Source organism: Daphnia carinata, chromosome 9 (genome assembly GCF_022539665.2).
Source record: "Daphnia carinata strain CSIRO-1 chromosome 9, CSIRO_AGI_Dcar_HiC_V3, whole genome shotgun sequence".
Lineage (NCBI taxonomy): Eukaryota > Metazoa > Arthropoda > Branchiopoda > Diplostraca > Daphniidae > Daphnia > Daphnia carinata.
In genome coordinates, this window is record NC_081339.1 from 3,801,417 (window position 1) to 3,829,104 (window position 27,688).

General features: G+C 43.5%; 1 protein-coding gene across 1 annotated transcript; it reads right to left on the reverse strand.

Annotated features, from left to right (window-relative positions):
* Positions 1–469: 469 nt before the first annotated feature.
* On the reverse strand, positions 470–27,688 carry LOC130688338 (unconventional myosin-XV-like). The gene is made up of 46 exons (XM_057511323.2): positions 26,898–27,688; positions 24,823–24,911; positions 24,638–24,701; positions 24,401–24,510; positions 23,598–23,909; positions 23,293–23,470; positions 22,846–22,969; positions 22,467–22,621; positions 22,208–22,293; positions 22,001–22,106; positions 21,776–21,910; positions 21,488–21,685; positions 21,322–21,411; positions 21,092–21,249; positions 20,096–21,011; positions 19,645–20,003; positions 19,412–19,581; positions 19,013–19,320; positions 18,416–18,583; positions 17,993–18,132; positions 17,827–17,916; positions 17,623–17,724; positions 17,222–17,541; positions 16,738–17,148; positions 16,362–16,508; positions 15,684–15,865; positions 15,189–15,377; positions 14,803–14,991; positions 14,513–14,584; positions 14,150–14,362; positions 13,616–14,077; positions 13,386–13,507; positions 13,111–13,318; positions 12,884–13,015; positions 12,656–12,784; positions 12,451–12,566; positions 10,503–10,647; positions 7,517–7,634; positions 6,618–6,736; positions 2,730–2,905; positions 2,344–2,668; positions 2,062–2,275; positions 1,488–1,987; positions 1,204–1,408; positions 992–1,125; positions 470–934 (listed from the first exon to the last, which is right to left on the reverse strand). Exons 1-46 carry the CDS (start codon positions 27,651–27,653, stop codon positions 701–703), a joined length of 9,876 nt encoding a protein of 3,291 aa, XP_057367306.1. The 5' UTR covers positions 27,654–27,688; the 3' UTR covers positions 470–700.

Here is a 27,688-nt window from a genome sequence, read left to right on the forward strand (position 1 = left end):
ACTATTTTTTAGTTCTCAGCCTCTCACGTTCACTGTTTCTTTTAATTTATTTTTATGAGGCAAAATGAACTAAATGTGAATTGGCACAAGAAATCAAAGACCATTCAATAGTGTTAAAAAACGTTTCAGATGTGTGCATTTTAACTTCACTCAGAGAAGGAACATAGAAAGAAAAAGCACATGGTTTAAAACCACCATTTTGAAGAGCCATCCCAAAATCTCCTATGGCAAGTCATCTAGCAATAGTAAAAATATAATATAGCAAACTGGAAATTAAGCATATACTGTTTTGTGCTCTGTAATTGCTAAACACAGTTAGGTGATAGCAGAATAATAATGAATTGTGGTTACCATTTGATGATTTTAAAAAAAAACACAAAAAAAAAAAAACGTAATACCAGAGGGTTCATTGATGGAGTGTTGGCGTGCCGCAATATGTAGTAAATATCGCAACTTGAAAACACATCTAACTATGACAAAATGTATATTAGTCCCAATCTTACAAAGAAATTACACAATGGCCGATAGGAGCGTAGAATATTTCAAAGAGGGCTAATATGAAAGAATTTTCTTTCAATGTTTATTCATTATTTTATATTATTTTTAATTTTTTTTTTTTTGGTAATCTTTCGTTTTTCATTACTCTGCTTGCGAATTTATCTTTATTTACCAAGATATTTAGTAATCAGGCAAAATTGAATCAACGTGAAGCCAGATTACTCTCTTCTTTAACGTTCTGCTGCTGGATGCGTTGTTGAATGGTGATGTACTGTCGGATTAGGCGCGAAATTTCGTGAGCCTGGTCCGTTTGAATTCGGGTGACGCGCTGCTGCATCAAATTGCCGCACTTCATGTCCAGGAAAAGCGGACCCTCTTCCGACTTGACTTTGCGAGTCGATATCACTTCGGAATAAGGATAGTGCATCAAAGTTTCCTATTAGAAGGTGAAGATCAATACGACGTTTTTCGAAGTATAGTACAATTAACTTACGTGAGTCATGACGTCGAGGAAGTGGACGCCGTTCCGGTTGAGCGCTAAAATGTGTTCAGATCGTTCGAGTGGATCCGCATCGCGGCGGACGGCGAAGAAACTCGAACCGAACAGTGACCATTTCTCCAAAACCTCTGCAAACAGCAAAGTGAAAACACATTTTCATTAGTTGTAATCATCTAACTCTTACAGGTAGGAAAACAGATACACACCTAGAACTTGAGCTTTGGCCTGAGACGGTTTAAAATGTTCAACTTCTTTCCAAGAGCTCTGCACCAGATTGACCCACTGTGGAGGTTTGATGTCGCGAACGGAGAGAGCCGGTTTCGGCAACAGATACTTGGTCTCCTTCATCGTAGGCATGTGATCTAAATCTGCTGCGCGATGAAGCAGAGCAGCAACTTTCGCAATGTCATACTAGAATTTTAAATTAAAAAAAAAAAAACGGCATTTTTATTACATCTATTCGGCTGTGTAAAAGGTAATAAAAACTTACGACACAGTCTTGAGAGATCTGCTCGCCGGGCATGACCAGCAACAATCCCTCCAAGTAATCGGGCGCGATCTGGTTGAAGACGATTTCAATGTACAGGGCATTGTCCAACCGCATCGGGTAGTGCCAGACGGAACGGCAGAAGATCAGGTAGTACACTTGCTGGTTCTTCTGCAGCTCGGTGGTGACGTCGAGGATGTACTCTTCCCTTGCCAGCGGCATGGTGAACGTATCACCTTCCACGATACAGTAGAGCGAATATTCTTCCATTTCCTGCTCGGATCGGACGTTGATTACACCACAAATCTCTTCGATTATGTCCTGGACGACCGAGGTGGATTTGGTGTTGATCACACGCTCCGTTCCACCAGGTAGTCGGTACATCTGTCGTTTGGAGTTGCGACCAGCCGTAATGGCAGTGATCTCTTCGATGCTGGGCACGTTCTTCCTGCCGCCATAGCGCAACGTTTTGCGCAAATTCTGCAAACACACCATTGCAGTTCCTGTAAAAAAAAAAAAAAATAAAAGTAAAGGTTTCAATTTATCGAACTCGTAGAATATTTATTGACTAACGTACCGTGATAGGCTCTTCGCTTATCGTAGGCGGCCGTCTCCAAGTACTTGAACAAATAAGGTTTCAGTACTTCGGAGCAACTGAAATAAGCGGCCGTGATGGAGAAGAGTCTCCATCCTCGCTGGCAGGAATCCGGACGGGATGATTTGTTGTTGGTTGTCTGTTTCATGATTTGACAATAAGTCTCATCACGTAGCGCCTCGTGTTTATGACAGTTCTACGTATTAAAAAAATGAGATCGAATTAATGGAATGCTTAAGTTGTTTGTTCATGTCAGCCACTTACCATTAGAATGGTATATACACTATCAACTTCGGATTGGCCTTTGGCCATAGGGTAATCACCCATGTACTTCATGATGGATAGGAAACCCTCCAAAGCCAACTTATTGAGCTCGTTGGAGTCCAGTTGTAGAAGCGAAGCCTGAATAGGAGATTTAGTGAATTTGACCAGATCCACTTGCTCCTTCCATGTCCAGTCGGAGCCGGCCGATGTGTCGGGCCTATCCTTGGATTTTTTGCTTTTGCTCTTCTTCTTTTCCGATTTGCTGACATTGTGCATGTCTCCAGCTCCCGAACGCAGCGTATCATCATGGCGTAACATTTCGAATCTGGTATTTAAAACAAAAATAATTGTAACTCTGATGAGAAATAAAAGAAAAACTTCATTACTTTTCTGGGCTTTGCCGGAAGTGATAGAGGGCGAATTGAAGTAGAGAATGTTTGCCATCGTTCGGTTGAGTCGGACTTCCGGGATCGTCCAAACGGGAGTTATCTGAACTGGTCATATCCAGCGATGTGTCGTGGTGAGGTCCGGGTGATACTGCTCCCACTCTGTACAAATCATCCTACAAAGACGATTGGAAATAAATAAAATATGATGATGGATGTCAGATGATATAAAATGAGGTAAAAACAAAAAAAAACAAAAAAACAAAAAAAAAAAACAAAAAAAAAATATGGATATGAAAATGGGATTTGGTTCGGGTGGTTGTTTCCAAAAGCATCATTCTGAGATCATTCTGAGCTTTTATTTCATTCGCTTACATCAGACGAAGTTAAGTGTTCACTCGTCCAACAGCAGTCACCCGTCCAACTTGAACAGTCGGTCAAATTGCAACTGGATTCGCATGAGCTAATGGACGAGCAGCTGCTGGAATCCATATCACTTCCATCCGAAGACGAGGAGCAATCGTTGGAACAAATAGTTTGGATCGCTTCGGTCGGCTTGTTGCTGGCATGACGCGATTTAGCCTTGGCCTTTACTTCCAAAATAGCCAGAGCCGCATCGATGTCGTCCATGTCCAGGACGCTGTCACACAGCGAAGCGTCCGGAGACGTCATGTCCATGCCACTGTCCTTCCGCAAACGCTTCTCGTTGCTCGATTTGCAGAACATTTCCAAGTCCGACTGACTCAAAAGATCATCGGCCGGATGAGACAGTAGACTATCGCTATCGGATATCTGACTTTCGGTGCCACAACGGCCGATGACGGTCAATGTTTGCTTGAAGAAACGGGCGAAATTAACAGCAGCCGAACTCGACGTTGACGTGCTGCTAATCGATTTTCCCTTGCGAGCTCTTAGGGGTGGGTCCTCTTCGTCTCCCACGAATTTGTGACATAAAAATCGATGGGACGCGGACCTGGCAGGTCCCAAAACGAACGAAACTTTGCGGCTGGATTTGCTTCTGTCTGTGAGTTCAGTGTCTGCTGACGATGCTTCGCTTCCCGATGGAAGTGAAGAACAGCTTGTTGTGGGGCTAGCCGGATCGGGTAAGGCAATCCGTTGATTAGCGAATTCCATAAAGAATCCGTCGTTTTCGGCGCAAGTGTCCACCGACCAGTTGATGGCGTTCAACGAAGGCGGGCAGCTTTTGCTCTTCGTTTTGATCGACTGGAACACTTCCGCCGGAGGCAAAGAATTCATCGAGTAGAGGGCCAACTGTGGGCCGAGGGCTTGAACGAATCTCTTCGATCCGCGCGGACTCATGACGCTTCGATTAGCCTGCGCGATAGACTCAAACATCGCAGCCCTGGACCGAGCCAAACCGGCCGGAATCGTCAGACTGGCACCACTGTCTGATGAGGAATAACCTTCCGGCCGGCTACTCTTGCTTCCGTCGCTGAATCCAGACTCGGTGTTGTTGTCGTTCGATTCGGTCGGAAGTGGGAACGCACGTCTTTCGCACTCGTCTTCGTCGAAATCCATTTCTTCGTAGTTGTGGTCTAGCAAACTGACGCAACGCTCAAACGGATCGGCATAATGAGACGATTCACGAACGTCGTCATCGCCAGATGACCCACCCAACATGGGCCGTCTCTCGCCGAAGCTGGTCAACGTGCCGCTGCACACCGAACGCAGAGACGGCTCCGTGTAAATGGCCTCTTCTACGGGCAGCGGTTCGGGTGATGATTTGTAATGATTGGGCATGTCGTAGATCACCTCTTCCTCAGAGAGCACTTGCCGGAAGAATCCGCATTGATTGTGGACTTTCTTGTTGCGCCAGCGTGCGGCCTCCTGCTCTTGCCGCTGTTGTTCGCACGTCTCAACTCGGTCGCGTACGCTGACCGAGTGAGCCACGACCACCGTTTCGGCACTTGTCAGAGAGGGCGAATCGATCGTTAACTCGACTATCTGGCGGCCCGTTATTTGCTCCAACAGGAGGCTGCTGCTGCTGCTGCTGCTGCTAATGGTCGGAATGGCCGGCACGCGATTTTCGTCGCCCGGCTTCTGTGTGCGTTGCCGACGTCGCTCAACCGGCACGGCTACCTTCGGTGCTGCAAACGTGCGCTTTTCGGGGTTCTTAAAGAGCCCCTCAAGCCCTCTTTCTTCTTCTCCTAGTTGTGTGTCTAGTGATGCCATTCGCTTTTCAGCTCCTCCTTCTTCAGCGCCGTAGGAGATGAGCGCCGGTGCGGCAACAGGTGTTCGACCGTTAAAATTGCCAAGATTTTCGTTGTTGTTGTCCTTACTGTGCGGATCATTTCTTTTTTTTTTTTTTTTTTTTTTTTTTTTTCCCGACAAAATATGAAAATATACAATAAGAAACATCAATCGAACGTGACGATTTTCTCTACGTGCCTTGCATGTTTTTTGTGTGTCAGGAAAAGAAGTGCCAGGTCTACAACCCCGAACTATATTCGCTCGTGCTTTCACGACAATGAACGAAGAGAAAGGCTTAGCGTACCCACACAATTTGGATGTATCGAATGTAACTGTGATTCTTTTCTTTTTTTTTTTTTTTTTTTTTTTTCCTTAAGTCATAAACATTCAAGGTACGACCATAAAAATTACAAGCGTAAAAAAAATGTACTGTTGGGATCTGGAGTTTAAAAAAAGAAAAAAAGAATTGAAAATGGTTCAAAAAATGTTTCTTTTACACGCTATAGATGCATGTCATGCGATTAAATTTGATATGCAAGTTGTCGAATAGCGAATAATAAATAACTTGGGGAAAAAAAAAAATGAATGCAAATCAAATGTCGTGTAGTTGCGAGGTTGCATTTCATGGCTGGCACTTCTTTGTTTGTGTTAAACTTACAATTCCAGGTGATTAGCGGATGAAGAATTCGATTCCGAGCCAGACGAGCTTCGATAAAGCCATTCAGAGTCGGAGCGTTCGGATTCGGTGATGGCCGAGCGACGTTGGGCCGTCCGCTTTCTGAGCGACGACGATAATTCGACCCACGATTGCTCGAAACGCACGCGATGATTCCCTTTCAATCGGGTTGGATTCAAATTCGACTCACTCATCGCAGACATCATTTTCCCTTTCTGTGTTTGTTTTTTCTGTTTCGTTTTTGGAACTAGAAAATGTCCAGTTGGAAAAGAGAGTTTGAAAACATGACATCCACCGCGGATGCTCTTCAGACGATCACTGGCTCGTCAGGGCCGCAACGTAATCAAAAATTCAAGGTGGAAAAAATCTCATCGACAGCTGCGCTGCTCAACGAAAGTTCCTTCCTCATAACGTTTTCTTACACACTCGTTGGACAGGGCCAGCCGGTATAAGTACATCTACTCTTGATTCCGTTCTTTTTCCTTTAGTTGCATGGCTTTTTTCTTCTTTACTACTAAAGCACACACACACACACACACACACACATCATGCTGTCGTTATTGACCATCTGTGCTACGGCGGCAATGCAGGTTTCGTGAGATTATATCAGTCGCAATTCTTGCACGTTTTCTTATCTGCAGAGCGGCACGATACCGTTAGCCACTAACACAAGATGACCCGGTGTGGTGTCGGTATGAATATCTCAGTCCTAAATGGCTCGTTTAGACGGGCAGGAATGTGTTCCAACGATATCCTTTTCTTTTTTTCCTCTTGTTCCACGAATACGAAGGTTTTGGCTTCTTTCCTGACCGGAACTTGATTAACATTTGAGGATGTTGAGCAATGATCGTCATGCGTCATTGCCATTTTGTGGGTGATTTTTTTTTTTTTTTTTTTTTTTTCTGGGGGAAACCAGTGCGAGAAGCTTTGAGGTGGACTGTGGGTTTTTTTTTTCAGAGGGGAAGACAGTGAGGACGAAATGAGGAAAGAGTTCCACGTACCTGGTTGGTGTGGCGCGATGAAGATGCAGAAATCTTGCGGGCCTCGGCGCGACTCATCGGTTCAACGTAATCGGCCGGGAAAATGCCAACGCGGCCGTCTAGTTTGCCAAACATCCAGCCTGTTTTTATAAAAATTAAAAAAAAAAAAAACGTGAAATAAATTATCTGACCGTGAGATCATATTCCCTCCCATTTTCCGACAGCTGTTTCACAAGCGTAACACATTTAGGTTGCGCACAACATACGAAGAGCGAAATTATTATTAAACAAAAAAAAAACCAGTTTGAAAAACAATTTTCGAATGCGGGCAATCTTTTGCCTGTCAAATCACAATGTATCGTTAATCAAATCGTGCAGCCATTTTTACACACACGCACGTTAGGGGGCTCTCCGGTTAACCGAAAACAAAACAAAAAAAGAAACAAACAAATGACTTTGTATTTCGTGCTGCAACATTGTGTAGACCTACTTGACCCGAATTCGAACCAACCCATGAATATAACGGAACATTCCTCTGCGTGATTTCAATCAATCCCCTTCCGAAAAATATAAGAAACGCTCGGCTGCCATTGCGGCGACTCCCGTTGCGATTGAATGTGCCATCAAAAATGTCTTGTAATTCCATTGCAAACCCAAGAGAGAGAGAGAGACCCAAGTGAAACGTAAATTTTAAATAAGAAACTATTAAAGATTGAAATGTCGGAATAAAATATGCGGCAGTATCACTTAAAGAATTAGAAAGAGAGAAGAGATTTGCTAGACATTGGCCTCGAGCCCAACGTCTATAAAAAAAAAAAAAAAAAAACTAAAAAACAAAATGATAATCTATAAAAAGTTTGATCGGCCAATTTTAAATGTTATAAACTAAAAAGAAAAAAAAAACAAAACAATTTTCTTACCTTTGTCGACGTATTGCTCGTCGCGGACGACCTGGATGACGTCGCCTTTGCGGAAACTGAGAAGAGTCGATTCGCGAGTGATGTAATTGGCCACTGCTCTCACATACTCCAGCGGTTCCTGTTTGACATCATAATAATCATATTAAAGTTATTGATTATTCAAATGGATATCGTATAAAAAAAAAATGCGCAGTTTTACGACATTGGATGGCAGTCTATGCGTCACTTCCAACCGCAAAACGAAAATAAGAAATTCAAAAAAAAAAAAAAAAAAAAAAAAAAAAAAAAACTTGAACAAACGGCCAGTGCGCGTTTATCGTCGGAACTCGAGCAAATCGATCGAGAAAAAGCAAATGCGGTCGGGAGTGTTCCTTTCACGAGGAACGCCAGCGCAATTACCTGAAACCAGTCCACACAATGTGTAGTACGCACGCACGCACGCACGCACACACACACACACACACACACACACAGACTAAAGAAACGAGAGAATGGAAGCGACTACGTTCCCATATCTCTCCAAGGAAAGATCGTTAGAGCGTTAATTGAAAACAAGTTACAAAAACTCAAATCATTTTAAAATGACGACGCGTTTCGAGTTAAGCAACAACAATAGCAAATCTCGTTAAGTTAGACGATCGCTTTTGAGGGTCCGGTGGATGAACCCCCGAAGCAATTTGAATGATTCCATCTATAAAGCAATTTTTTTTACGTTATTTCTACACTTTTCAATTGAGGTTTTTTTCTTGAATCATTTTATTTTATTTTTTTTTTTTTTTAGAAAGTTCGACGTGGCCCTTGTATGTCGCTAATTGTGAATAAAGACGATCAATTGCCATAGAAAATTTTAAAAAATGAATCGCAGGATGATGGAGAGAAAGCCGTCCAGCTATAAAAGATAATCAATAGTTGGTTGTTGGTGCGATCGGTTGCATCACTCGATTGATGAAGCACGAGATTGATGAAGAGAAAACAAAGGAGAACAACCGAGATGTGACAGCCATCAATCGATAATTGTCGACGAATAACGAACCGTGTTCGCCCTTGTCCCGATTGGACGCAAAATTGGGCATTTTCCATAGCGCACCAGCTGTTCTGCTGTCAAGTATGACGTCATTTAACCAATGCCCAACCGTTCTCCTTCAGCGATTTGCCTTTTTGCTTTCACGCCTCAATCAACACAGAGCCCCCCTCCCCCTCGAAACCGATACAGTACGCACGCTAATCTCGACAATCAGCTTTCACTCGTGTCAATGACAGTATTATCATCACAGCTCACTAACTTTTGTGTACTTTGAAAGTTCTCCCCAATGGGATCCTTACAAAACGACACCCCTTTTTTTTTTTTTTTTTTTTTTTTTAGAAAAATGGAGGATTGAAAAAGAAGAAGGGCTGTCCTTTCTACTTGTTGATTTAGTGTGCGGATGCATTTCAAAAATGGAAATTGGAATCCCTATTGAAAGACGAGTTTTTTTTTTCTTTCCTTTTGCAATTGTTTAATGTCTTTTGTGTTACACAAAAAAGGCTTGCGAGCTCAGGTGAAAGTCCCCCCCCCCCTCCTCCCCCACTCCAAAATTGGAATTTGAGAAAATGGCTTAATGATTACATAGTGCATGTATTTTTCAAGTATACATGGCGGCCTATTAGAGATCGGATCCCAGCCCCCCACCGACAAGACACATAAAGAAGCTAGAGGCCATGCTGGGGACCCCGCCCTATAATCGTGATGGTAATACAACTCACGCACCTTCCCCAAAAAACCGCAGTCGTTTTCATAACGAACCCGCGCACAGCCACAAAGGGAGGAGGAAGCTTGACCACTTTGATTTTTGTTATTTATTTTCGTGGGGCAATGGGCATTGCGTTGCTCCGAAAGGTGTTAAGATAATCGAAGGAATACTTCCCTCCCCCCCCCCCCCCCCCATGTAATAAGGTTGGTCTTTTAAAAAATCGAAGCCCTGCCGGCCAAACGTGACGAGACAGTTGGGCCAATAAGCGATGCAGATTTCGAAAAGACACACAACCGCACACACACACACACACACACACACACACACACAAAAAGAAAACTTTCGTTTTAAAATCAGTCCAAACATTTTACTGAAATATCGATGGACAAACCTGTTTGGAGAAATGTTAAGTTTTTTTTCGTCAGAAAGCTACCCGTACGAGATTACTGCAAACGGTAGGGAGGAAGTGGGGGGGGGGAGGCCAAATGTTTTGTTTACGGTAGAAAAGAGTTGCCGAACGAGTCGGACCAACTTGGAAACAAGCGTATCCGGTGAACGCTCCCTTCTACATATTTTTTGTTTTCATTTCCAAAATCATGTTAATGTCGATTTTTCCTTATTACATTTCCTGCAGAGCTTCCTCCCCCCCGCCCGCTCTTTTTTTTTTTTTTTTTTTTTTTTTTGTCGTTAAAAGAAAAACTCTAGCAACTTGTTTGTTTTTTTGGATTCAGTTTTGTGATTGGTTCGACTACTTATCGCAACTGTTCGCTCTAACCTTAAGGCATGATTCGCTTTTAAATGTGTCCATGATTTGTGTTCCTTGTTCCTCGTGTGTCTCCTTCCTTATTGAGACGCAGTCCCATTTCTCAGGGTAATTCATTTTTACGTGCCTATCATTTATCATTTCAGATCGTTTTGTTTTTCCCTCTAGTTTTTGGAACGCCAAAGCTTTTAAATGTAGGCCTTTTAAAAAAAAAATTTAAAAGAAAAAGACGTGCCTTCGCATTGTAGCCCATCTACTACCGCCCAGCTCAATTACCTCCTGCACGTTTGTTTTTTGTTTTCCTAATTTCTGCTTCGGTCACGTTTGGGCTCGGCTGATTTATTCCATTACAAAAAAAAAAAAAAAAAAAAAAAGAGAAAGAAAAGCAAAAATAAAACTGGTCGGTTGCTTTTCAAAAATGAGAGCCATCGGAATGTTTCGGCATTTCTGTTTGGCTAACGTTAACGTCTAAAATACTTGGAATAAGCTTTACCTTTTCGGCTTCGTTGGCGAAGCGGTGAACGAGGTCGCGGATGAGGGCAGCTCGTTGCGTGTAAAACTGGAACGGTCCGCCAGTTCTGAGCGTAACCTGCAAGTTGCTCGATCGCGGTGTTGTCACGTTCAAAATGTCACTGAAACTGCACGTTAGAACAAAACAAATTCAATCTTAGTTTTTAAAGCCAAAAAAAAATGGACACTCTTCTGCGAGGAGAACACAAAACACGACAGCACTTTTGGAAAAAACCAAAAAACGAAAAGAGAACGTTCCAGTTTGTCGTCTAACTTGGCTAGTCTCAGTTGAAAGAGTGACGACTCGACTCGTGTGCTCAGCTGAATAAGCGACTGGCTCCAATAGGCCCCTAACCCCCTTCTCCCTTACTCTCTCTGGGTGTGTAACTCACCGTGCAACAGAGCGCTTTCACGGACGGTGGCATGGAGAAGCCAACAGGTAAAAAAAAAAAAAAAAAAAAAAAGATAAAAGAAAAAGAGCGACCGACACGATGCGCCATGTAGAAATAAAATCGCAATAATAAAAAAACAAAACAAACTTGTATATATGTATATATCTAAGTGAGTAATGCACCTATATTCTTCGCTTTCTCTTTTTTTTTTTCTTTTTGAGGGTAACGTATCCGACGGGGAGGTTCGCACACGACATATTGTTAATGCAATGGCGTCTTCCTTTTTTTTTTTGCCTACTCGCAACCAGGATATAACAACGTCAAAACTACTCGTGAATAAAAACACGCAACGGCTTGATTTTTCTACAGGGAAAAGCACATTTTCGTTTTTTTTCTTTCATTCAAATGTTCAAATATCATTTGAATAAAAGGAACGGACCGGATATGCGGGTAAAAGACCATTAACCTTTTTTTGTTTCGTTTTTTTTTTTTTTTTTTTTTTTTTTTTTTAAGGTTCCAAAGCGGCAGTCGACCTTCAATCGATGGACTGGTTTTTTAGTTCTTTGTTTTGTTTGTATCAAAAGCTTCAAAAAAAAAAAAAGAGATGAGGAAATCGAAGTGAATTCAGTGGCGAGGAGCACGGGAACTCGACGGTTATTCTCACATACGAAAGGGTAAGACAAAAAAAAACAAAAAACAAAACAAGAACCGGAGGACGACAACCGGATGAACAGGTATAGAAACATGACTCAGACTATACGATGACGGCACCAATAAAAAAAAAGAAAAGAAAAAAGAAGGTGTGTGTCTTTGTCTGTGCAATATGTCAATCAACGTTGTTTTTTTTTTTTAGGGGGATATCTAATACAAAGGGAATGTTTGCGTCATTTCCTCCGTGAGACGAATGTAGAGTCTTGCGGGATTTTCACATGGGCGGGAGTTCGAGAGAAAGCTTGAAGATGTTCGATTCGTTTAGCAATATCTCAGTGGGAGCCCTGCGATGTTAAGAAATTCTAATCCCGGTAGGAGGGCTGCCTCTCTGTCACAACATCCCCACAAAAAAAAAAACAAAAAAAACAGGCAGCTGTTCCACAATTTACATCGACAAGCTATTCAATTTTTGCTTCGATAATCAATTCCAAAGTACACGAATTCTCTCATAATATTACTGAGGGCGGGGAGCCGATTTTATAAAGAACAAAAGCTATCAGCTGCTGAATTACATTAGCGATAGCTCCTATTTTGAGTATCTTATGTAAAATAGACGCATCTTCTTTTGTTCAAGCTTTCTTTCTTTCTTTGACTGGCTGTCCACGCAGTCAGCCCGCCGTTACGTTCAAACAGGTAGTAGACGTGACTGTCAACAGCGCAACCGGTTACGATAGTGAAAGGTCACTGAGCAGTTTGTCTTTACTACACACAACGAGGGTGGTGCAATAGATCAAGGACCTTCATTTTGACAGGCCAAATCCCAACCGAAAGAGGATAAGATTGAAATCTAAAAAGAGAACAAGAATTTATGGAAAGTGTGTCTCTTACCCGAAGGCTTGTAACACGTGCAGCGATTCCGTTTGGCCGCTCTGCTGGCGCTTGACCAATCGGACGCCCGAATGGGAAACGGCCAAGAACTGGACGTCGGCGTGTTGTCGAGAACCCTGCTCGTGAACAATTGCAAACGATCAGCCAATAATATCAGCATTAACGAAGCAACAAGAAGGACGACGAATTGAAAGAAAGAACTTACGGAAACGGGATAGAGTCGGGCGAAATAGAGCGGCCATTCTTTGGCCATCTCGACGACGTTGCGCTTGAGCGTGACTTTGTGGTGGCCGTTAGTGGCGTTCTCGGGCGTGATGCCATAATTCTCCAACATCTAGTTCCGAAAAAGGTGTGAAAACAATTGAAATTCATTTCGTTCTAATTATAACAAAGCCACCAAACAATCGATAAAATAAATAAATCAATATTTTACCTGTTGCATCTTGGCACGATCGTCACGGTTGATCCTGAGACAGGCGTCGTTGTACGTATCCTGGACGACTTGACAAAATATCAAGTGCAATCCCAGTGGATGAACCAATGCATTTTCTGACGGCGAAAACAACTTGAAAACCAGATACAAAAAAAAAAAAAAAAAAAAATCAGTCCCATTTAAAACATTGACGAAATTTTCAAATGAAAATGTTTTTGAGTGTTTACCTCTTTGCGGACGTGGAGCGTCCAGGGCACGTTGTTGTACGTGAAAAAGGGCGCATTTAAAGGGCCGTACAGCTTGGTGTGAATGCTCTCCAACGCCCTGGCAGCCAGTTCGTCGTCGATGGATGTCTTGCGTTGTTCTTCGTGATATGGAAATGAAGCCAATAGACGCGGTTCCAGGCCGTTGGACAACGATTGAGCGTTGGATTCCCTTTCAAATAAAAATAAACAGGTCAAGACAATGACGATAAGTTGTAAACCTATTCAATCGTTTTTACTGCATGGAATAATAAGTAGTCGGCGGAGAAGATGACCGCTGGACAGCCGTTTCGAACTGAGACGATCGAGTGTTCGATGAAGACATGTCACTACTTCGACGAGCTCTATCCACTTGATCAGCCTGGAGGGGGGGAAGGCACAGAATAAAACAAAAACAAAACAAAAAAAAAAGGGCACATTTAAAAAAACGATGGAATCGAATGGAACATAAAAACAGCCGATCACTAACGGGAGGTCTTTGATGGACGGCTTTGATCAAGTCGGTCCTTTCGTCGCACGACACCCTACGGGTGATACGTTCCACTTCTTCGACCGTATCCCATTTTCTGCCGCTGAGCTGCTGTTGCAACATGAGACGGCGATTGTCTTCCAGCTTGCGGACACCTCCTCCAGTTTCGGAGCGATCGTTCGATTCTGATGGTCTTTCGTGGGACGGTTTCGTTGTTGCCTGATGGGCGATCGTCACCAATTCCAACTTGGCCCTCATTTCGCTGCTGATCTTCAGCTTGCCGATACTTCCGGGCGTCGTTTTCACGTCCCTCAACGGACGGACCGGACTGACGCTCCGCTCGCGATTTTTGAATATTGGGTTGGTCGATTCATTGACATCGTCGTCAGTTTTCACTTCCTCCGATTCCATGTCGAAAGAATCCCATTCAACACCTTCGAAAGGTTGGCCATTTTCTTGCGACTATACCAGAAAAATAAAGACGTTTGTTATGATGCATTTTAATGCAAATGAATTTACGAATTTTATGATTACTCTTCTTCGTTGATTTTGTTGCAATTTGAACTCGAGGAAACTGCCGGTGAGCGGAATGGAGGGATCGTCATCGGAACGGGCCGGAGGCCATCTCCACTTGCCGATGCGGACCGTTTTGGCCCGTCCATAAGTGTCCATCAAGTGGTGAGGGGCGTTGGGATCGCCGAAAATGGGCTCGGGCGGCAAAGGCGGCGGTGGCGGAGGAGGAGCCCCCTTGTTAAAAAAAACAAAAACAAACAAAAAAAATATATATATATACATTCAAAAATTTAAAGATGCCATGAAATGAACGATTCCTTTTATTCAGCGCTTCCTGGGCGGGGAGGAAATGAAAATGTCCGTGCAATTCAAAACATTTCTCACCTTGAAAACAGTCGGTTCGTGACTGAGGCTCAACTTGCGTGCAGAAACATAGTCGGGTGTCTTGTCAGCTTGCTGTGCACATCCCAATGTGAAACAAAACGCAAATGTCATGCAAAGTGCAAAAAAGACAAACGGTTTAGCGTGGGAACGAAAATGGAACAAGAATGTAAACCCCGCAAACCAGACAATACATCACACAGCCAGACGTGGCCTTTTTACCCCAGGTCAAAAAAAAACAAAACAAAAAACCAACCAACTTTGATTTGAACAAGTAAAATCAGTGGTGGTACCTGAGTGCGCGAAAACGATTGACGCGCTTCGAGAACAGGTAGTCCCGATTCCCTACGTGATTTGGGCAAAATGGGAGCGGGCACTTGGTCACCCTGACCACGAGAGCCGCTCCTGGCCAGCGCCGATGAAGGTCCCTCGATGCGCCAAAGATCGGAATCGTCTTGGATGTCGACTGTTCGACTGCCGCTCTGCAAATGAAAAAAAAAAAAAAAAAAAAAATACATAAAGACGTTTAAAAACATTCCCATTGCGCTACCGTTCCATGGTCACAGTCCATAACGACTTTGAAAACATTTTTAAAATTTTTATTTGTTAGATACATTTCACAACAAGCGCAATCATTTCACATTGCTCGTGTTCGTTTTGGTTGGCAGAAAGATTTCACCTGCTCGTTATCGTCATCGTGACCAGCTTCCTTCTTTGCTGGCCGCCATTTACCGTCCGGGCGAGCCTTTGACGTGGTGGAGGAGACATGCATCAAGACGGGAGACGTGGGCGAAACGGTCATAATCAGAGGAGTAGAACTAACGGTAGAAGGTGGTAGTGGATGTGGTGATGGGTGGAGTAGGGCCGGCTGGCTCATGCAAGACGGTCATTTAAGAAGAATAAAAAAAAAAAAAAAAAAAAAAAAAAACGTCCAGAAGAGGGCGGGACGTGTCCAACAGACCAAAGTGGGGGAAGGGAAACGAAAGAAAAGAGCAAATGAAGATGTTCCAGGGAAAGAGAGAAATAAAATATAAAAATAGGATGAAATTGCGTGCAAAAAAATTTAAGTCAAACGCTACAAAAGATTGGAAATATCGTGAAAATTCTAAAAGGCTATTGAAGTTTGAATCTACTGATATCTCTTGGACGTGGCTATTCGATTTGAAAAAATTACCGTTTGGAGCAGCTGTTGGAGCGCTTGATTCTGGGCCATCAATTGCTGCTGGATCTGCATATTTTGAGCAACAGCAGATTGCAAAAATGCCCGGCTCAAGTTTTGTTGCAGGGCCGCCTGTTCCATGCCACTAGTCGGCCCGCCGCTGTTTGATGAATTCGGGGCTCCCATCGACGGAAATCCTGTTTTTCCAATGTATTTAAAAAAAAAAAAAAAAAATGAAATGAGTGAAATGTGGCGAGAAAACAAAATGTCAGTCGTTCATATGTAATTCAATTAAAATTGATGCTGTCGATTTAGTCGGAAAAAAAACAAAAAAAACAAAATAAAGTCGCAACGAACTACTGGAGTTGTTAAATGCCCGACAAAAAAATTTGTTTCGTTTCGTTTTTTTTTTTTTTTTTTTTTTTTTGTGGGCCGTTAGTGCAAGTAAAACGCTTCCCATTAAGTCATTTAAAGTCGTTGACGTTTTAATTTCTGGTCCATTTCTAAATGAAAAACGTAAGAGAAAAAAAAAAAAAAAAAGGTCGTGATGTGGTCACTGGAACGGATGTTTCTTTTTTCATCATTTTCGAGATTTTCTAGTTGGCTATTTTTCTTTTGTTTTGCCCTCTCTATAATTTTTAGCCCAATGTTCTTTTTTTTTTTTTTTTTTCTTTCATAGCTTTTTTTTTTTACCTGACGGCATTTGAAAGAAAGGTAGAGGACTACTGGTGGTGTAGGGGAAAGAGAAAGGCTGCACAGACGCGCTCTGTTGTTGCTGGACCGAGGCCATCTCGTTGTAGAATTTGAGTCCGGGATCCGGCAAGGGGAAAGGAGCGTACGCTGGATCACATACAAGACAAAAGAAAAAAGAGAGAAACAAAAAGGACAGTTTGCAAGAAGGAGATCAGTACACTGATCCTTTTGTTGGCTGGTTTGTACAATCGTCGTTCAAAATGCACATTCTACGTTAACTCGTTATTTGATTCAAACGGCTAAATACGTGCGTTAGTACTGCGCCTATTAATTTCAAAGGCCCAGCGTTGCCAAATTTTGTTTAATCTGTTCCTACCTCCAAAGAATCCGGGCATCAATAATGGCGAGGGTGACATGAGACCGAGCGATTGCTGCGGAGTGCCGATGTTGATGCCAATCGGCTGGAAGGCCGGTTCGCGAGACGGACTCGTGTAATTTTGTCCGGGATCCTTCAAACCTTTGCCACCGCCGCGAATGGCTGCGGCCAATGAAATCACGTCATCGGCTCCGTTCAGATCTTCGTCCGGTCGGATGTCCGCGATGATGCTATCGACGAAATCATCGACAGGCTCGTTCCGTTTTACCCGGCCTCCTTTAATGGAAGCGGCCAGAGATCGGGCGTCGGAGAACTCGTCGATGTTTCCATCCAGGATGGGCATGAACAAATCATCCAAATACTGATCCACGTTTGATGATTGCGACGGAGCACGAACTCGAATGTGAGAAGCTGCAACAAAGAAAAAATGTAATCAAACTTTGATTTAATGGTCTCTGCTTTTAAATTTGCGAAAGAAACTTACTGAGCGAAACCGTTTCACTTGTATCAGACATGGCCGAAGATTTGGCCAAGTGTTCTTTCGATTCGGAGGCGTTACGGGTCTCGATGTAGGCCCTCGAACTGTGGACGGCCCCCTTGCCCTTTTTGCCGTTAGCTTGTGGTGGTGGGGCTTTGATGAAACGGCCATTATTTCGGCCGTTGTAATACTCTTCCGTCTTGGCGGGTTGGCGACAATTGTCCAGGTCAGAGCCATTGTCCTCTCCAGTATCAGAATCTCCTCCATCCGTCCGTTCGTCTGCATGTCGTCCGCCTTTTCTCTTAGACGGCGTGTGGCCGTTAGATCTAGATTTTTTTATCATAAAGAGGCAATTCAAAAAATGAAATTCGTTTTTGTTTTGTTTTGTTTTTTTAAATCTTGTTTACCTGGAACTGGACGACTTCTTTCGTCTTGGCTTCTCGTCCGGCTCGGACGAGTCGCTATCTGTGGCCCTAACTCCGGCTTTCAGATTCTGTTGGCTAAAATATCTAAAAAAAACACATTGAATGAATGAATTTTAACTGATCTTATTACGTTCTCGTGTTCCACCTATTTGTTTGGGATTGAATCAAATTGCTACGTCACGTTACCTGCTATTGAGAGCGCTGCTGCTGAGTCCCAGTTTACTCCACTCAGCTTCACCGCCAGCTGTAGCTGGTCTCGGATGATGTCCACCAGCACTGAAAGATGATTCACAAAAAGAACCAAATTTCAATTAGTTTATCAAAACTGGATACGTTTCCTACGAAATCTCACCTGTGACGATGGCTCTCCGAGCGTTGGACCAGCAAACTCTTGTTGCTTGCCTTGAGCTTGTCCATTGAGCGGTATCTGTCGTTGAGTCTGCTGCGTGACAAGCCCATTTTACTTGTCAACTCAGCCTCGTTACCCGATTCCTAGATATAAAAACGAATACATTAGACAATGCCATCATCTAATAAATTGAAAATTTTCCCCCGAGAATTCTACGAATTTTGGTTAGAAGACGTGCATGCAAATATTTAAAAAAAAAAAAAAAAAAAAAAAAAAGGAATGAGAACGTAGAAACGTGTGGCAAGCGAATAGCTGGAAAAGCGGCTTAGATTGTTTAAAAATTGCATCAATTTTTATACGGCGATGTGACGAAGGGATTTTCGTTTAAAAAATGTTCTCATTTTTTGATTAGTCGACAAGACTCACAACGTGGAGAAGGTTATCCAAACTGCGACTCATTTTGGCCTGGGAGCGGTTCTGTTCGCTCTTGAAGAAACGCTTGCCACCGATGATGGCGCCCGAACTGCGCCGGCCGGGCTCATCGCGGTGCACGGCGTACGACGAGTGCGCAGCATGTCTCTTTGAGTTCCGTTGCTGCTAGTTGGTTGGGCGGGCGCAGATGAAGAAATGCGGGCAAATAGGGAGGGACGACAAGAACAAGCCGTGTGTTATTTTGATTTTGTGACAGACACAAAAGAAGAAACGGAAAGCTTTTTCATATTATACTGGACAAATAAATAATTCGTGGTAAGTCGTAATGCGTGAAGCGTCTCGTCATTTTTTTGTGTTAGGTTCGGGAAGAGAAAAAAAAAAAAAAAACGTGCAATGAAAGGACGGATGACAGGAAAAAATGGCGGTATGTAAATTAGGATGGAAAAGGGTTAAAATTTTCAGTAGATCATTCAACGTCTACGTAACGTCAACACATCACAGGTAGGGTCACACTAATTGGTAGTTATTTAATTTGGATTAATTATATTAAAAAAAAAAAAAGATCGTTCCAGACAAACGTGCCAAACTTACCCCATTTCGAGAAGGTGACATTCCATTGGGCGTGCGGGATTGTCCGTGAGAATAAGGCGGTTCGTTCTCGTTCCTGGAATTGAGGAAATGTCCACCTTTGTGGATGGGGAAGGCCGGCGGTGTTTCCAGCTCAGCCACAACGTCCAGCACGAAATCCTGGCCGTTGAGATCGAAAAACTCGTCGTCTTGAGCCATGCTGACCGTCCAGCCCTCTGCCTCGCTGCCTTCTAAACCTCTGGCTCGCATCAGCAGCGAAGCTACACTCTCAGCTGTTGACCAAGACTCGACACCTGCATGTCGACTCTCATCTATGTCCGAAATTTAATTAACCACCGAAAAGTTAGTTTCTCCCTCCTTGATGAACCGTAATTATTGATATTGCAGTGCCGTAATGAATACCGTCAGGATAGCGGGCTTCCAGGGCCATGTTGACGCATTTGCGGTTGGCCTTCCATTCCATCACCGTTGGCGGATAAGCTCGGGCCAGTGCGGGGTTCATCGCATAAGAGTGCATTAATTTCTGCTGGCAGATGGCCCGATATCCATCGTAAGCATGATCGGACACGTACCTTTAAATTTCTCAATAAAATTAAAAGCTTCTTTCAACAAGACGCAATGCAATTTATAAATACTTGAGCAGGTATTTGTAGAGGACGGGCGATGGGGGAAAGGCGGAGAGACAATTGGCCATGAGGTTCCAGCAGCGCGCGACGGCCTGAGGGTCCTCGTTTCGCCAAGTTTGGTTGCAAATTTGGCAATAGATCTCGTCGCGCAACTGTTCGCGGACGATGCCTTTGTGGACGATGTAATTGCCCAGCGCCATTTCGCGTTTCCACTGGGCTTGGTCGCCACTGATTGTACCGCCTCTCGGCCCGTTGGCGAAACGCAAAATCAGCTTGAAAATGGCCAGCGAATCGGCAACGTCGGCCTCGGAGTTTTTGGGCAATAAAGGCGTTTGAATAGGTTCTTTTTTTGATCCCCATAAATGAGACTGAAATCATGTGGGTAAAATAATAAAACGGTAATGAAATTTAAAAAAAAAAACAAAAAAAAAAAACGTTTAAATAACAAATGAAATGGAACCTTAAAGTAAATGCTGGTAAATTTGGTAAACGCGTGATGGTCCAAATCGGATGGCAATTCGCGTTCGCGGTCCGTGGACGGAACGGCGCCCACAACTTTGACGACGTTACGCTCAGAGTGCATAGGCTGCCAATCGTCCAATTTGCTGTAGATAAACGCCAATTCGGCCGGGATTTCCAAATGGTTGAATCCAGCAATCGCCTTGGCGTCGCGTTCCAAATCGTTGGCGATGGAACGAGGATTTTGTTGCGGCTGAATTTGTTGGCTGTGCTGATTTTGCTGCTGTTGTTTGACGCTCAATTCACGAGCTGTCACGCGCTCCGCTTCTCGTCGTTGAAGCTCTTCTCTCAATTCCTTGTAGAGTCTTCGCTGGCGGGTCGCCCGGAAATGAGCCTGGGCGCGGACAACTCCGCGACGGATCGTGTTGAAACGTTTGCGGGCCTGGTGGCGACGGACCCACGCCTGGATCACCACGGCACTTCGTCGTTGAGACAAGAACTGTTTCCTCATCTGGTACGTCCGTACAGCCCGCTGGATCTTGACGGCGGCATCGCGCATGTGATCCAACCGTTTGCGTTCCATTTGCTGTTCGACAGCTTCGCGCATAAACACTTTGCTGGTGCCCAGCTGGAACTGATCACTCTGGGCGTGTCTGTCCAGCAAAAGGCGGCAGACGTCAGGGCCGGGCGGATTTTGAGTCCTGGCCAAATTACGTCGCTCCCTCCTGGTCAACAAGCAGCGATAGCGTTCGATGAAATGGTTGAATTTCATGCGGACCGGATAGCCCGTTTTGCGGATGCGGATCGTCTCCAGCATTCCGGTGTAGCGCAACTGTTCTAGCACGACGGGCAGGTCAAAGCTCATCGGCAATTTTTCCCTGTTGGGCTTCAAGCAGCGCACAAACCACGGATTGCACCTGCCATCAAATAAGAATTTTTTAAAATGTTTGAAATGTTTGAAATGATTGAAAAAAAAAAAAAAATCTTGAGTTTATACTTGGACATGGATTCCAGCAAAGCTTGGAGCGAGTCGTGGAAACGGGCAGCAACCGTGGCCGTCCTAGGTTTCATGGTGACAAATCGTCCATCGCCACGGTTAAGTACCTTGCTCGATTCGTGGCTTTTTTTCATTTCCTGGAACATCCTGGATAGCATCTGAGAATCACAAATCGTTTAAATGAACAACCGTCACCAAGTCCTGGGTTAAAAAAAATTAATAATCATCACCTGAATGCGACTGCTGATTAGCAAATCGACGACGTCAGGTCGTAGAGTGTCACGGTTCTTGTCCAAAAAGCCATCGGCATTATACCAGACCTGGAACAAAGTGATTGGCATTTTCTTTCATCCCCATTTTTAGAAATGAGGAAAACCATAAACAGCCTTACCAAACCTGTCCGGCGTAGTGTTTGATGCCGAATTCCATGGAGGACATTCTCGGCCGGAAGTAGAGCTCGTTGAGAGCGTGATTGTAGTGGCACTTTTCGAGGAAAGAGCCGTCGGTCGCCTTGGGAAAGTTGGATTCGTCGTCCAACAGATGCAAAACGCCAATGGGTTTCTTGGCGATCAGATTAATCACGGGTTGATTATCCTTTTGTGTTCCACGCCAAAGAGAAAACGTCAGTCAATGTGCGAAAACAGACAGACAAATGACACACAACGCCATCTTTCACTTCCTTACGGTGAAAGTGATGGTCTGCCACTCGATTCGTTCCTTGGCGTACTCTTGCTGTTCCAGCTTGAAAATATGCTTGTTGAAGTAGAACTGCAAGTTCTCGTTGGCGTAGTTGATGCACAGCTGCTCGAAACTGTTTTCCTGCGCGTTCCAACATCAATCAAATCACATTCCAAATCAAGTAGCAATTGAAAAAAGAAAAAAAAAAAAAAAAAAAAAGAGAAAACTTACGGGGAAATCTTCGAAGCCGAAGATATCAAGGATGTTGATAGACGTAGATCTCTCGCCCTTGTTTACGATCGAATTGACGCGATTCACCAGCCATCCGAAGAGCGAACTGCGAGTACACACAACACACACAAGTTGAATTCCACGGTTTCATGAACGGCCTCATTGCGTGGAACGGTCCAATTAAAAATAGTGTGCCTGTCGTCATACCTGTAGAGAGCTTTCGCAATGGCATCTCGAGCATCAAGGGCTTGATCAATATTCAAAGGTGTGTGAAGTTTCTCGTTGCGGGCCTCCTGTTCCAGCCGAATGTGTTTTCCGACGCACACGTGCGATTCCAACGGACATAAATCAAAGAGAAAAAGAGAGGAGGGTACAATCACGTGTACAGGTGAAAACTATAAGAGAAAGTTCGATGCGATAGAGATGCGGGGGGGGGGGGGGCTTATCAAATCAAAGTCACACGTACGGTGGTTTTGGTGGTGAGAGCGGCGACAATGCCGTCCGTGCGCAGCTGGAGCAGATGGCTCACCCAACGGACCTCGGCGTCCGAGCCCATCTCCACGCCTTCTTGGCCGTGCTTCAACGCCTTGCGGTGGAAAAAGACGTTACCCAGATGGAGGACTGTTTCACGTTCCACACGAACAGTATCATAAAGATTTGAAAATAATAATAATAAAAAGAAAAAAAGATGATCAGATTTTAGACGACGTTCATCCGCTTAGGTGCGGGAATAATAAAAATGAGACAGCCCGGGTTCGTGACGAACAGAATTTGTGCCACTGACAAAAATTCCAGGGTTAGGACGAGACAAAAAAAAAAAAAAAAAAAAAAACACACAACAATACCGGAAGCCAAAATCCTGAAGATAACGTCCTGTTCTTCAGCGTTGAAGCCGAGAATTTGCATAGCCGACAAAAGCGTCTTGAAATCTTGACCGTCGTGCTTCGTAGCGCTCTCGCAATGGCCTCCCTAAAAAAGCGTTCCACATTTTATTTTTAGAAACATTCTTTTCACGAAGAAAAATAAATAAATAAATAAATAAATAAATAAAGGCAAAACAGGAAACAATAACTGCAAAGTAATTTTGGCCATGATGACTCGAAAACTCTACTTATAACGGTGGTCGGTTGTTGTTGTTGTTGTTCAACCCGTTTGTTTCTCATTTCTCAGAAAACGACTTGGAAAAAGAAATGGAATTTCTCAAGTGGTTTTTCGCTGTTGACTTTGATGCGCTTGCTCCACTTTTCGTGCCCTCCCCCCCCCCCCCCCTTTTTTTTTTTTTTTTTGCCTACCTGGTTCAAGTAGAAATAGTTGTCGGCCGCCGTGAGACCATAGCGCTCCTTCTCTTCTGGGCGGAGGCCCTTGAGCATCTCGTAAAAAACATGGTAGTTGCGCTCGTCGGCCGCGTGAGTCACGATCCGCGACTTCTCCAGCAGGTATTCGGTGATCTTGGCACCGGCTATCGCTCCACTACATCACGAAAAGAAAAAGAAAAAAACAATCGATTAGTTTCCCTCCTTTTTTTTTTTTTTTTTTTTTTATCAAGACATTACAAATTTTTATGCAAATTTTATGCAAAAGAACGGTTTAGACTTACTTTCTAAAAAAGATTTGCGTGTATTTTCCGAAGCGCGACGAGTTGTCGTTGCGGACGGTTGTGGCGTTGCCGAAACTCTCCAAGAGCGGCGAAGCCTCCAAGATTTGTTCGGTAACCAGCGAGGATGAAGACCTGGACGATCCGGCCGGCGATTTATTGTTGACAGCGGCCAGGTACTGCATTATCAGTTTGGTGGCCTCCGTCTTGCCAGCGCCGCTCTCTCCGCTGATGATGACCACCTGCGGCTCACCGCCCGGTACATCGCGGCTGACCATGCGCTCATACGCCGCCGAGCCGATGGCGAACAGGTGCCTGATGAAAGAAGACATGAATTTTTTTTTTTTTTTTTTTTATCTTTAAAATGTAACTAAGCATGGCAACCCGCGTTCTCATTATCGGCCGACATTGAAGCCTTGTCTTTCACGGGTGGGGTTTATGTGTCAAATAACCGGTTTCATTTGTTTTTTGTTGTTTTTTCATAGAGCGAAGACATACAAGCAAAAATTGTGCTAGTCGACCTCGACTGTCGAGATAATGCAATTCGGGCAACGGTTGCGCGGTTTTTTTTTACAAATACGGGTTTTGATATTTGTTACGCTTACTGTTCTGTTTGATATTTTTCCCCTTCAAGTCCCGTCAGATTTTTTTTTTTTTTTTTTGACGGAATGTGGTCAGCCATTCATTGAAACGTAAGTTAACAACAGCCGACAGCTGAGGAAAGTAACAATACCACACACCATGTTTTTTTTTTTTTTGTTTGTTTTTTTTTTTAAACCAATAAAGATTTTTAAAGGAAAACTTACGGTGGTAAAGTGCCGAGTATTTGGTGCTCGTATTTCTTCACCATGTCCAGGCCGTAGATGTCGAACATTTTGTACGGGTTGACCGACACCAGAATATTTCCGGTGTAAGTCTGTCCGCAATCGAATAACACAAAAGATTAGAAACTGCATTTCAATTCATTTAAAAGAAGCATTATATAAAAAAAAAAAAAAAAAAAAAAAAAAAAAATAGGACAGAAGATTTTATCTCTCACTTACGTAAATGCTTTGTGCGTCGTAACGGACTTTGAGGTTCCAGAGTAGTGAGGCTTCATTCAAATCACTTTTTTTGCAAGGTAAAAAAAAAAAAAGAAACGATAGCGAATTCAAAAAAGAAAAAAAAAACAAAACAGATTGCTATATCGAACAAAAACGGTATTAAGATATTAGTATAATGTACTTACGAAATGGAAATCATGTCCTCGACACCGCCCTCGCCCAGATCTTCTCGTCTCCTGAGACTGCTCAAGTTGGTCAGCGTAAACGTCTGCGGCTGCAATAAAAAAGAGAGAGAGAGACGTTTAAATAATGAAGCATCAATAGAAATCAGATGAAGCAATAGCCCATTCGTTGTCATCAGCTCAATTGTGAACACATTTTTTTTTAATGCCTATTTAGCAGTCGATAATTTAAAAGGTACACAAAGAAAAAGAAAAAGAAAAAAAGAGAAGAAAACCACCGAGATATTAACAATCAAATTAACGAGCAGAACCACAAGGAAAAGAAATAAACATGCGCGGTTTTCACGGTTACTGAAATATCGATTCGAATTGAACAAAACTCATTCAATTTTTTTTGGCCGCTCTACGTGCAAAAGGCCGGATACTTTGAAACGAGTTTTCCTTTTTTTTTTTTTTTTTTTTTTTTAAATAAACAACTCACTTACAAATCGAGTTGTGGCATTTCGTTGTATCGCCCATTTCATCGGAGGCCAGCCAAGAAAAAAAAACAAAAAACAAAAAACAAATTCGAACTGGTCCATTAAAACTGGATAGATTTACGGATCGAACATCAATACTCTTATCCTTTTTTCACTGGTTGCGTTTCGATTCACAGGCTCTTGGGAAATCAGAAAAAGAAGATTGACCTGGTTCTTAACACACAGGTGCCCTTTTAGTTGGAGCTAGCAAAACGCGCAGGTTATCCAGTTGGATTAATCGAATGAAAATAGAAATATTCAATTGGGCAATATCGACAGACTATGTCATGCCCATAACTAAAAACAAATTTAAAAAAAAAAAAAAGATAGAAAAGAAAATTGTTTCTGTATGAAAGAGATCACACGCCGAGAGATGCGTCCGTCTATCAAAGAGAAGAAAAATAAAGAATTGCCGGCGTGAGTTCCACACTAAGCAATTTCGATTTTTTTTTTTTTTTAAACCCCTGCTGTGAAATTTATAAATGACATGAAAAGACTTATCCTTCCCACATTCCAACTGTTTTGTTATGGTTGCGGTCAGGGCAGTCTCGGCCAACGGGTGGGGCAATAAAAAATACTAAAGTTAATACTCCAAACAGCTCGTTACAGTGCGAACGCGACTGGTTGCTGCGATGCCGTGAAACATTTTCAAACGAGGCGAAATGGAGCGTGACCCCGTTTCGTTTTTGTTTTTTTTTTAACGTTCGTTCTCTCTTCATCTTCCAGCAAACGCGTACGCACATCAACAGACACATGCACCTTCCAAATAAAAAAAAAAAAGTTGTATGACTCGAAAAGAACAGTTCTCCTAGTGTGCGACATGTATGGAATATTTAATCGGGACCTTTCGTCAGCATTTCGACCTCCCCAAACATGGAACGCGTTTTCTTGGCTTCGGAGATTTGGGCTACTAGAAAACGTTTTCTTTTTCGCCCAGCAAAACAAAACAAAAAACAAAAAAAAAATCGGTGACACTGCTTCGCATTGAAATTGAAAAGTAGACGGCCTTCAACAGGTAAAAGAGTTAAAACTCGATCGCTGTTTTTTCTCGCACCATTTTTAAAATCAATTGCGATTCTTGGTAAAACAACAAAACAAAACAAAACAAAACGAAAAACAATTCCTTCGGCAAGGCAAAGACAAACGGCCGACTGCGCAAAAATAGAATTTGATAACGCCGAAAACATTGTTTCTTTTGTCCGGTTCGTGTGGAGGAATGAGGAGGGAGGAGGACGAAAGAAAAAAAAAAAAAAAAAAAAAAAAATTAATAAATTGTTGAAACTATCCTATTACCCCTGACTGTGCAGAAGCTCATAACGGATGTTATGTGTGAATTAGAGCAACCTGACTTTTTTTTTTTTTTCTCTTCTGTTTAAAAAAGAAGTCCCTTGTCACGCTCTAGAACAAAACGGGACAGCCCGGTTGGTCCGGCTATACCACAACCTGCCGTCAACCTCAAAAACAATTGCGACGGGGGCGTGGGATGAGCACGAAAAAAAAAAACAAAAAAAAAAAGTTCGAAACGGACAAACGGAGAGTGTATAGGATGTGCAGCCTTACGTTTCTTATCAACACATCGAGAGCTAAACGGGCAAGTGGGGCGACGCGGACGATCATGGGCGCACTCAGATGAAGGCTATCAACGTCGAGGTCATCCACATGCGTCCAATTGGACGGCCGTTTCGTGTACGTCCCTCCGCCTGGAACGGTGGCGTATTGAAACTGCTCTTCATCCTCGTCTTCACGTTCCTCCACCACTCGTTCTTGCATCTCCCGTGGCGTGACCAAGGGCGGCGGCTGATCACTCGATCCATTAGAGCTCTCGGCGCTGCTGCTAAACGAAGCGGCCGTAGTTTCTCCCGAAGAATTCTTGCGCTTCTTCTTCTTTTCCAGCCATCCGGCGCATCCCGTCCCGCCCGCTTTATCCTTTTTCTTCTTTTTGCGCTTCGTTTTGCCCGCGTGTTTGACGCTGTCGTCTAGCGAACGATCCGGCGTGTTGGACACGGACGACAGACGCCGTCCGCGGCTGATCTGTTTCATAAAGATATCGCGGAAAGACGGGTAACGTTTAGCCGTGACGGACTTGCCGCTGCCGACGCCGGACGGCGACTGATCGATCGACACGTCCAACGCGGTCGGCGACGGCAAAGAGGCCGTTTCATCGCTCCTGTTCCCATCCAAGGCCAGCTCACCTAAGGCCAGTAAACTATCGCTGGATGTGACGGAAGAGCGGGGCGAAGATTGCGAGGATGATGTCGCATCTTCCGGCCCCGTACCGATCGAATCGCTTTGCGGATCGACACTAATGTTCTTCATTTTTTTGTTTCAAACTGTACACGCAATCCGCACTG

Excerpts from the sequence above, each read along its gene's own strand:
- LOC130688338 (XM_057511323.2), bottom strand. The coding sequence starts at position 27,653 with ATGAAGAACATTAGTGTCGATCCGCAAAGCGATTCGATCGGTACGGGG. Across the intron at positions 24,912-26,897 it reads TCGATGTGTTGATAAGAAAC|CCGCAGACGTTTACGCTGAC; the intron begins GTAAGGCTGCAC and ends TTTTTATTGCAG. Across the intron at positions 21,250-21,321 it reads TAATCAGCAGTCGCATTCAG|ATGCTATCCAGGATGTTCCA; the intron begins GTGATGATTATT and ends TGTGATTCTCAG.